The sequence below is a fragment of the Mus pahari genome, chromosome 14, assembly GCF_900095145.1.
Source record: "Mus pahari chromosome 14, PAHARI_EIJ_v1.1, whole genome shotgun sequence".
NCBI lineage: Eukaryota > Metazoa > Chordata > Mammalia > Rodentia > Muridae > Mus > Mus pahari.
The window spans coordinates 55,305,443-55,317,395 of record NC_034603.1 but is presented as its reverse complement, the minus strand read 5'-3'; the positions used below and the strand labels follow the sequence as shown (position 1 = coordinate 55,317,395).

At 40.2% G+C, this 11,953-nt stretch overlaps 1 protein-coding gene across 1 annotated transcript in view; it reads right to left on the bottom strand.

The window, feature by feature from the left end:
- Rnf43 (ring finger protein 43) overlaps nt 1–9,906 on the bottom strand; it is a 72,279-nt gene extending 62,373 nt beyond the window's left edge. The window contains exons 1-2 of the mRNA XM_021213504.2: nt 9,344–9,906; nt 7,706–8,440 (exon numbers count right to left, since the gene is read on the bottom strand). Coding sequence (XP_021069163.1) covers nt 7,706–7,957 — 252 coding nt within the window. The 5' untranslated portion in view covers nt 7,958–8,440; nt 9,344–9,906. The remainder of the gene's footprint in view (nt 1–7,705; nt 8,441–9,343) is intronic.
- Between the last annotated feature and the right edge of the window lie 2,047 nt (nt 9,907–11,953).

Below are 11,953 nucleotides of genomic sequence, written 5' to 3'. Positions count from 1 at the left end.
GTTTGAGGCCAGCCTGGTCTACAAAGTGAGTTCCAGGACAGCCAGGGCTAAACAGAGAAACCCTGTCTCAAAAAAAAAAAAAAAAAAAAAAAAAAAGAACTAAGAAGGTGAAGTTTGGATATATGTTAATGCTCTGTAATCAAGGGCTTAAACTCAGTACCCAATACTCCTTAGAAAACCAGAATTTCCTAAGAAGCAAAGGTTGAACTATCTATGAAATAAATGCTGAGTCAGGAGCTGGGTTTCGTAATACTAGCTCTTGGGAAGTAGAGGTAGGATGATAGCAACAAGTTCCAGGCCCGCTTGCTATATACAGGAAACTCCAGGCTCACCATAGCTATACAGTAAGACCCTGTCTCAAAACCAAAACCACTCATAACCAAATAGGTAAACAAACACACAGACAAAGAAGTGCTAAGTAGGGCCAGAAATGTAGATTAGTGAAAGAGTGCTTGCCTAGTGAGCGTGGTTGGAATCCATCTCCAGCATCCATCAATTAAGAAACAAATATAGTAAAAATGTTGAATAAAGGAACACATCATGAAACAATTCATGAGAGCTAGTCATGAATTGTTGGCCATTAAAATATGATAACTTTCTCCAAGAGTTATGTTCACTAACAAACACCGATTGCCAAGGCTCTACCTAATATAATATGGCACTATTTCTAGAGATATTATGGCCTTTAACAAAAGTGGGGGAAAAATCAGTTTTCATAGCATTCACAGTTTACAAAGAGGAGACAGGCAACTAGAAAAAATAAAATGTTGTTAGAGACAATGATTTGGAAAAGAAAACTAAATCATGGCAGGGAATATGGGTCATGGAGCAAACAAGGAGGCCTATGAATGAACAGTGGTGGAGGAAGGCCTCATCAAGGCTGGTTTGACACCAGGGATGGCATTCGGGGGACTAAGGGAATAAAGTGCCTGGGTATAGGTGGGGTAGTACACACATGGTCTAACTGAAGGGATGGGGAGGAGAGAGAGGAAGGGAGCAGGGTCAGGTCATTAAGGCTCACACAGGTCACTGTACAGACCTCGGCTTTTACTCCAGCAATTCTCAAAAGAACAGCAAGATCAGGGCAGAAGATGAAGTTGTGAAGCTGATTCATCAACAGTTTTTTTTTTGTTTTTGTTTTTTTGATGAATTTATCACACTGAGCAACATATATATCCAAGTAGGAACTATCTTGGCCATTAACAATATTTTAGCTCTTCACGATAATGCAACTGACCTATGGAAGCCTGCATCCTCAGATACCTTAAAAAATAGATTTCTCACACCCTTACTCACAACACCCAAGAGGCAGGAGCTAGCAGAGCTCTGAGTTTATGGCCAGTCAAGTCTACATAGTGAATTCGGATCAGCCTGGTCTACACAGGGCCACCCTGTCTCAGTCAAACAATCCAATAAAAATAGACTCTTACTTCTATTTTTTAAAGGTTTTTAAATGACTACTTCATGTGTATGTGTGTTTCCCCTGCATGTATGTCTGTGCATCACATGTATACTTGATGCCTGCAGAAGCCAGAAGATGTCAGATCTGGAATCAGGATTACAGACAGCTATGAGCTGCCATATGGGTGCTAGGAACTGAACCAGGGTCCTGAGCAAGTGCTCCTAACCTTTGAGCCTTCTCTCCAGCCTCTAGATTTCTCTTCTATGTCTTATAAAACACAGTGGCTCTGCCTCTGTGCAACTCTGTTCTTGGCTCCTTGCCCTCAGTATATTTTTGGTAAAATGTTACCTTTTCTTATCTGGGTGGCAAGAATTTGCGAATCAACAGCCTCTTGGGAGAAAATTACTATGTAAATTAAATGGATCACATTCTCACATTCTTCTCTATAATACCTTGCCACCATTTCTTGATGCCAATACTGTAACGATAATACAGTGTTCATTTATGTTTCCCTCTGTTGTATTTACCAACCGAAGGGAAGAAAACCAAAGCCCACAGAGGGCCAAAACACTCTTTTCAAAATGCAAAGAACTTCTTTAAAAATAAGTGAAATCATGTATGTGTGTATGCATTATGTATATGTGTATTTATGTATACATATGCATGTATCTGTGTATGCATATATGTATGCACATATGTGTATATGTGTATGTATGTGTGTATGTATGAGTGTGTGTGTGTGTGTGTGTGTGTAGACAAGGTTTCTCTGTATAACCCTGGCTGTCCTGGAACTCACTCTGTAGACCAGACTGGCCTCAAAATCAGAGATCCACCTGCCTCTGCCTCCTGAGGACTGGGATTAAAGCCCCCAACTACACCACCTTGCTCTCTAGAAATACTTTTAATCTTGCATGAAAAGTAAACTGAGTAATTGTTAAAGAAAATGAACTGGGCAATGGTGGCACACACTTTAATCCCAGCACTTGGGAGGCAGAGGCAGGTGGATTTCTGAGTTCGAGGTCAGCCTGGTCTACAGAGTAAGTTCCAGGACAGCCAGAGCTACACAGAGAAACCCTGTCTCAAAAAAACCAAAAGAAAAAAAAGAAAATGATCTCCACACGCATTAGTATAAACTAGGAAAATGCCTGCCCATACAACCTGCTGAAGGGCACTGCAGAGATGATGGGGCAAGAATTGAAACACAATTCACTTATTATTAGTGAAAAATATCTATGAATTTGAACTTAAACTTTTTCATTTCTATATGAAATACAGAACACACACACATCTACTTTATATAAATTACAAAGGACACATCTTTTTGTTGATTTTATTTTATTTTGTTTCTTTGTTAAATAGAAACAAATGGCCCAGGCTGGCCTTGACTCCACTGTGGAGTCCAAGTTCACTTCTAATTCATAATTCTACTGCCTTTAGTCTCCTGACTTCTGGAATAATAGACCTGTGACATCACACTCATCAAGAGATTCCCTTTTGACCTGAAAAGCACCATTAACAATATCTTGCAGCTTGAACTGGAGAGATGGCTCAGCAGTTAAGAGCACTGGCTGCTCTTCCAGAAGACCCGCGTTCAATTCCCTGCAGCCACATGGCAGCTCACAATTGTCTATAATTCCAGTTCCAGGGGATCCAATGCCATTTTCTGGCCTCTTCAGGTTCTAGGTGGTTCTAGGTATACAAGAGGTACATGCAGGCAAGACACCCATATGCAAAAATAAAAAGGTTTTAAAAATATTCTGCAGCTTCTCCTTTCATCCAGATACCAGATTCATAACAAAAATCAGATCTAGAAGCCCTGGGCAGGCTTAGTATCTGATAGTGCATTTCTGAATACATTCCAAAGCCAATTATTAATTATATTTTCTGTATCTTCATTAGCATAAATAACTGAGTGTTGACTGTACCTTGAATATTTACTCTGTAGTTCTTTTAAAGGCCGGCAGCAAAGCAAAAATATCATAAAATCTACTCTGACATCAGCATCTAAGGAACTCACTTAAGCAATGTCAATTAAATGCATGTTATTTTAAAATGTATTCTTTGCGTCCCTGGGTTAGTAGTCATCACATTTTAAAACTGCAACAGAGATCCTAGATAAACATTCTGATTTACTCATTTCTGCAATGAAACTTAAAACGAGAAAAAAAATAGAAATTCATCCGTTATTAAAGGGGATAGAATACTGTGTGTCCAGGATGAGCCTCTGAGAGTGGCACTCTGGTACCCTCTCCACCGTGCCACATACAGGATTTCAGAGCTGGAGAAGCATGGCTCTACAAAGCTCCAGCTACACCAATGATCACTAATGCTAGTTATTTATTACCTTAGAGACATTAAGTCCTCCGTTTCCTTTTCTGTAAAATGTGAGAAATAAATGTATATAGAATACTGTCTCTCATAAAGCTATCATGATATTTCAATGAGCTAATACATGTAAAATGTGCAGTATCTATTTGGTAGCTATCATATTTAAATCCCTCAATGTCCTAGACACCCTCCAAGGTAAAAGCTATTTTGTTCCAATGGGACAGCCACTTGGGATTAGTTAATTCTTTAGGTCTACAGCTTGCAACAGAAGATTGTCTAACACTGGCCAAAACCTTCAATTAAAAGTTTCAGGTGCTCAATACAAATAAAGTGAAAATTCAGATAGCATAATGTGCATGCTGATAAGTAGGTGGATTGGAGGCAAGTGGAGACACTGGCAAAGGGTTTGTCCAGGAGGCGCTTTCTCCCTATCACTGCAGCCAGTTTCACACTGTGAAATTAGCCCCGCTCCCACTGCAGTCTGCCACCTCCAGGTAGTGCATTCTAATCTTGGTCATAACTTTATCCTGGAGTCTAAGAAAATCCAGGGCAACCAGCTGAGCAGGAAGAATGTGATAGCCAAGGAGCTGGTGACTGTTCCTGTGCTAAGATCCTTGTGTTCTTTTGCTTGAAGAAAACTTGGAGTCCTTCTAACTAATACTTAAGAGAGAATATGACTACAATCGTGTATAGATGCAACACCAATAACATCACTAGGTAGTAATAACAGAAATAAATATAAATATAAATATAAATATAAATATAAGCAAGACAGAAAATTGGACATCAGACAGTGCTCAGTTCTAGGATATGTTTCATCAGCAATGGGGGAGCCAGGAAATGAAGAATATGCTCAAATATATATATTGTAATCACTACCATGTACGAATACTTTGTAAGTCACCACCAAATATTAGGAGGTCTCAAGAGTCTCTTTGGCCTGTCCTTTCTGGGTTGTCTGTTTCTTTACAGATCAGAAGAGCAGTGGTAAGTTATTCTAAGTGTACAAACCAAACGGAGTGGAAGACAAAAGGGGGCGGGGAAGCAGAAGGAACTAGAGACAAGGAAGAAAGAAAGGCTTGGCAAATGGAGGGGGAACCTGAGAGTTGGACATTTCAAAGAGGATGGCAAACATGCAGCAAGATTGGGAAGACACAGTAGCTCATAGAAAAACGTAGGGGCAAAGCTGAAATATAACTGTGCAGGGCTAAGATGGGAAATTCTGAGGAAAAGAGAAGACTTGAGAAGTAGCAGGCTACAGCAGCAAGGACAGCTCCTCTTCCGTTTCTTCCAGTGTGCAGCACACACACGCACACGCACGCACACACGCACGCACGCACATGCACACACACGAACACAAACAGGAACATGTACACAGACAGGCAGACATAGACAGGGAGACAGAGAGAGCAAAGAAACAAGCCTAGATATTACTGCTAACAAGGAGAAATCTAAACATAGAAGGTGAGGACTAAGAATCTAGACACAAATTCCTCACTGCTCGGCTTTCCAATGCTTGAGTATGAAAACCAGAACCATCAGAAAAAGTGGAGAAAAAGAAAATAATGTTAAAGATAGTTACATGCTCTATTTCCTTATTAAACAAAAGGGGGATGTCACATTGTCACAGAATGGCTACAATGTCAGGGGATGATGGCAACATTGTCACAGGATGGTTACATTGTCACAGTCTGCCCCCTTCTTCTAAGGAAAATTAAGTGTGTGATACAAATGAAATCCAATTAATTTGGTTTTCATGAAAGTGGATAAATCCTGAATTAATTTGGGACAGTATAAAGAAATGTCTAATGTTCAGAGTGACAAGGTTATTCTTTTTGTAACCACTGTTTTATATAAACATTCCCATATACAGTACTTCAGTTTTACAAGACCCAACTGATTCTTTCGAGACAACTAATCTTAATAAGAATTCATTCATAAACAGGATACAAGGAATTATTCATTTGTGGTATTGTACAATACAGCTATCTACCAGGATAGCTAAACTTCAGACATAGAGACAGAAGCAGAACTTCGAATGGAAGGCTTGGTTAGGCAATCTCAGGAGGAAACCGACTTCAGTGTAATCTGATAAAGAACAAACGGCATGGATTCGAGACACACAAAGCACTATCCCAAACACCAGAGCTCTTTGAAAAAGTGAATCAAAGAATGAAACAAGGTTTATTTTAAAAGGTTGTCTTCAGGAGTGATTAAGAAAATTTAGTTAACTGCTGTGGATTAAAAATTGATTGACAGGTTCCTTCCTTTATGAAAATACAGACATTTTTAGGAAAGAGTTTCACCATAAGAGAAGCCAGCCAACGTGAATAGAAAGAGGACGCTGGATCACGCACGGAGCAGATCACTGAGTCACTGAACCAGCTTTCATGGGGGCCGAGGCAGGCACAGGGCTTACTTAGTGTGACTCCTCGGACTGCACAGAGGGCTTACCAGTAAAACTCTTTGCTAAAATTCACAAGGCAGGTACCTCAGGCTTCAGGCTATTAGGGATGCAAGGCCACCCCTCCGTTACCAGTGAGATACTATTCCAGCTTTAAGTCCTCCTAACTCCAGCCTAGAGCCAACTTAGACGATAAATCTCCTGACAATTTTGCAGTCTGTCTTTCCAACCAGCAGAACTTTCTGTCTCAATTCTTTATCCTCTTTATCTATCACAGTTTTGAAATACCAGCAAAGAAGTGAAATGCAGAACCACTAAACCTTATATAAAAATGTCTTTTTTTAAAAAAAATATGGTCTCTTTATGTCTCCCTGGGTGTCCTGGAACTTGTTGTATAGGCCAGGGTGGGCTTAGGCTCAATGAGATCCATCTGCCTCTGCCTCCTGGGTGCTGGGATTAAAGGCACGGGGCACAACATCTAGTTAAAATATTTATTTTTGAGAAATAATTTATTTCAAGTTCTTTCTGTAAATATCAAAAAATTTTAATTTATATAACCATGAACTAAAATTCATACTCTATACATATCACAAAATAAAAAACTGATTTTGGCTCCTAAGGCTGATTATATTTAAACCTACCTCCAATAACTGCAGCAAGAAGTGTTATTTTACCAAATAAGCAAGCTACATCTTTTAATGAAGTTAGACAGTAGATTGCCCATTAAAAAACAAACAAACAAACAAACAAACAAATCCACAGCTCACCAAGTTCTGTCTTCACCATAGAAATGAGCAATTGGCCTTAAGGAAGACTATGGCCCTTGTAAGTTAATAAATTCAACATATAAGAAAAGGTAGATAGTGAATAAATTACAGCCTGAAGCCTAAGAAATTGTGTCAGGAAAAACTCTGAGAGTAAAAAAGAAAAAGTCAAACAAACTTTTATAGTTTTGAACTGTACATTTAAAAACTGGACCAGAAGGAGCAGGGCCTGGTGCAGACGCCGGGTCCATTTTGTGACCTAGTCCTCTCCATTTGCAGATTAGCAACAGGGAGCCACACGTGGTAGGAAGCCAGCCATAGCATTCAAGCTTGACTGAATTTTAAAAGTGACACGGTAATCAAATATGCTTCAGGGGCAGTCTAGAATTTCAGGGTGCCTCAATCATTAAAATGAACATTTACAATTTAACAGGATGTAAGCTATGTTCCTCAAGTCAATTAAATAAGTATTTATATTTTCATCTATCAAAATAGTGCTCCAAATACATTTGTAAAGAAAACTTTTATTATGTATAACCCAAGAGATAATGCAACATAAGTTAAAAATAAGCAAATTACCTTCTAAAATACAGAATACATATATATGTAGATATAAATACATATATATATTCAAATATAAAATAAGAATATGCCTTACACTACCAATAAAGCAATGTCTTCACAAAACGGGAATAAATACAACACTAAGCAATGGAAGTCCTTGCGTGGGTTTTTACTTTGCCAAACTAAAGAAGAACGGCATCTTTCAGGTAGACAGAAGGTAAAACAGAATAGCATTATACTTGCCTGCATTAGCTTCCCTTCTGCTGGAGTCACTTCTGCAACACCAGCAAACACGCCTTCCAAAGTGAGGTTCAGTTTTCCTGTGGGGTCCATTTTCAAGGGGATCACTCTGATAATAGCTTTCTGTTCTGCTGATCTTTCAGACTCCACTGCTGCCGCCAGCACCAGTCCTGTGTGTCCGAAGCCTGCGTGCAAGGTCGCCATCAGCAGCCAGGGCCAGAGGACAGCCAGCTGCAGCTGGTGGCCACCACTCATGCTACCAGCTGCATCAATGCTCTTCGGCCATGCATACTGCTTCTACTACTAGCTCATCCCAAAGGCAGGTCCTCAGTGCAGAAAACGAAGGGGAAAGATGCTAGTCCTCCGTTTCAGAGAGCCAAGACAGATTCTGGTCCTTCCTTTTTCTAAAGCAGATTCCCAAGCACAGGTGTTTGGTATTCCTGACTGGCAGGAGAAGATGGCCTTTTCAGCCCACCTCTGGGGCAGGTATGTCCTTTTCTCCCATTGTCACTGCCAATACAGAAACACCACCTCTTCTCTTTGGAATTTCCAAATGTGCTTTAGATACAAACATGGATTGGTATTATGTCAGATCACTTGCTGCTGGTCTTCCATATGTATCAGATTTCTGAGGTACTAAACCCAAGGCCGATGAACTAAACAAGGTCAGTAAACGGTTAAAGCAGCGCATCGGAGGTGAGGGAGGAACTTCAGCTCAGAACGCGAAGACATGCTGCCCTTTTTAAGCCAGAAAAAAATGTCAACCGTAAATGGCTAAAGTCCATGAGGAGGTTTTCTTTTTAATAGGGGAAGAGTAGAAATTAATCAGGTCCCACCTGGAGGGATGTCTAAAGATGCTACAGCATGTACTCATTAAAATGTCCATGCTAGATTGTGTTTCGGCATAGTCCAGAGTTCTAGGCCTACTGAATTTATATACTTTTTAAGAACTACAATATATTATTTTCGTGTGTGTTCCACCAAAAGTGCCTGTAAAATTAGGCACAAATTCATGTATCTTTGACATATGACAGAATTAATCTGAGTATCAAAATCTCTTCCAACTTCCCTTTTGAGATACTTGAAAAGTTTAGCTTTGCAATTATTTTCCCAGCTAAAATTCATATTTCAGTTTCCACTTTCCTTTCTCGCTTAGGGATCCCAGAGTTTATTCTCCAGTCTGAGAATATCAAGCGCTTTGACTTTCCTCAGAATGCTGTGGAAACACATCCAGACTTTACAATCTGTAATCTAGATTCAGAAGAAAAACAAAGGACTATTCCTAAGTTTTCAAATTCCTTGAGGGGGCGGAGAATAAAAGATAGGGGGAGTAGAGAGGCTTTAAGTTGAGCACCCTGAAAAAAATCAGGCTGGGGAGACCTGGGGTGTTTCTATGCTCCTAGGAAACTTTGGACTCTTTAAACATCAGATTTTAAAATACGCACCCTTAAGTAACTATAAATACACTTCACCCACAAAGTATGCTGTGTTTTGAAGTCGTTTAAAAATCCTATAGAGTCTTCAGAGTAAGTGCTGAAAAGCCAAGCGACTGAATGCAAACCTGTTCTATAGATTCTTTACGTTTTGCTGAGACAGAGGGAGGGAGAAAACAAGAAAGAATTTCAAAAGAAATCTGCAAACCTGTTGTGCTGTCGGGCCCACTGGAGTCCACGGGGGTGAAACAAATTCAATTATGCTTTTATAAATCCTGCTTTTAAAAAAGACCTGAGCTGCTTAACCCAGTACGGCTCACGCTTCCACCTTCTCACTCTGCTTTCAGACCAAGTGCTCGCACTACAGGTAGGTGCCGAGAGAAATTCCGAAGCCCGAAAAAGTAATCCACGCAGGTCAGGCAAAACCTTATTCCAGGACGAGAGCTACTGTCCTCCTCAAGAACTCTGGAAATATTTAAAGAAGATCCAAAATCACCTCTAAAAATCTAACAAAAGTCTTTTTCCCTCCGCCTCTGTACAAAATATTAAATGGTCAGCTCTTGGAAGAGATGAGAAACGAAGTAGCAAATAGAACATTCACTACCCAAATCACAGAAGATCCCAGAGGGAGAAGGCAGTATCCCTGAATCGTGGATGGACTTGGAAGTTCAGAAGGAGGCAGAGTTGAAGTGCTTCCTTTCAAGAAAGACAATTCAGGATCAGCTCCCTAACGCAGGAAACCTGTGGTTTGTAATTGGTGTACCAGCTCTGACTTCTTCCCCTGGGACTGCAATCACGCTCTCTACCTGCTGACAAAGTGAGGGTGGAGCCGCTACACGCAAGCCGGCCCCTCCTCCTCTTGTTGCACGCACTAACTTAACCAAAAGTCTTCCCCCGGCTCTTTCTGTCTCTTGCTCTTTTACTCCCCCTAGTGAGCGACAGCCCAACTGCATGCAGTTCAATCAGTCCTTTTCCCCCCACCGGAGATAGATAAATCAGGGCCACCCAAATGTGTCTAAGCGGATTCTGTAAGCAATAGCACACTGACGGTAGTATGAGGGATGAAACAGAAAACAAAGACACCCAAAAGACAAAAGAACGGCGCAAACTCTTGCAGTTACAAATTCAAATAGATCTCTATTCTTTCCATGTTTCAGTGTCTACAAATGGCACAAAGCCAGAACTGATAGATCTTATACTGAGTACTTGTTGCTTATGTCTGCCACGATGGAAAGACTTCTGCATAGCTTTTGTTCAGTTCTTACTAAGTTCAGTAGTTCTGCCTAAACTGCACCTGTATGGATCTCTCAAATCAGGTTGCTGTCAGAAGTCTGGAATCTGTTATTTCCCTCTTATTCTTTGGGTCAAACCTATTCTTCTAGTGTAAGACTGTAAGTTAGTCTGCATATAGCCAAGCGTTAAATCTATGCTTGGAGCTGGAGTGATGGCTCAGTGGTTAAGAGCACTGGCTGCCCGTTTGTCCAGGGGGCTGAGGTCTGGTTTCCAGCATCTACATGGTGGCTCACAACCATCTCCAACTCCAGTTCCAGTGAATCAAACACCCTTGTCTGGCCTCCACAGGCACTGCAGACAAAACACCCATACACAGAAGATAAATCTTTTCTTAAAAGTTAAATATGTCTAATAAAACCAGTATAGGTAAAAAGATTAAATTTAGCTAATTACTACATTCATGCAATATAGCTCTTTATAAATCTTCATATGTGATATTTGAATACTGTAATATTTAAATTTACAAAATTATATTTGACATTTCTTTTTAAAATTGTATTTGATATATATGGATGTTTTGTCTGCATGTATGTTTGTATACCATGTGTGTGAGAGGCCAGAAGAGGGTGTAAGATCCTGTAGAGCTGCAGTTACAGATGTTTGTAAGCCACATGTGAATGCTAAGAGTCAAACTCTGGAAGAGCAGTCAGTGATCTTAACCTGACCCATCCCCCCCCAGCCCCACGGTCGGGCATTCCATTGTTGAACTAGTAGAAATTTTCAAAATTCTATTCATGAACAACAATGTGAACGTTCAACTTTGTTGAAATGTATACATTTTAAATGATTATGATAAAGTTCTGTGTTTTAATTTCATATATAGATGAACCTGTTTGGGCATGTGTAAAATGTGGATAATTAGCCAAGCATAGTGGCTCCCAACTGTAATATTAGTAGTCCCAGAACTGAATGAGGAGGATGTTGTTAACTGGGGGTTAGCCTGGCCTGTAGAGTGAGCTTCAGGTCAATCAGATATATCAGGACCCCCCTGTGGATAATTGCAATAGTAGGCTTGCTGTAATATAATATCTCTGAAAGCATTAAGTTTCCCACTGATATTTTTCTATATAGGTTTAAGATGGTCTCAGAGTTTTATAGTTAATAACTAACCTGGGAGAGAGAAATTCTAAACTTTTTTTCTTCGAAAAGGGGGTAGGTGTCTCGTTTTTAGCCCAGGCTAGCCAATAACTTCTGAAACTCCTGCTTAAACTTTCTAGGTGGGATTACAAGCATAGTCTATCATGTTTAGCTCTGAAGTAAATTTGTTTGAATTTTTAAATGTATAATTCTGTGTGTGTGAGAAAGAGGGGGGCAAGAGAGAGAGAAGAGGAGAGGCGAGAGAGAGAGGTGGAGTGGAACGGGGGGGGGGACAGGTGTGAAGGTCAAAGGACAACTCTGTGGAGTTGACTCTCTCCCTCCACCTTTGCACGAGTTCTGGGGTCCACTTCAGAGGTCATCAAGACTGCATGGGGCTTTACCTGCTCAACTATCTCACTAGAACAAATGTTTAGCTCTTTTTTTTTTT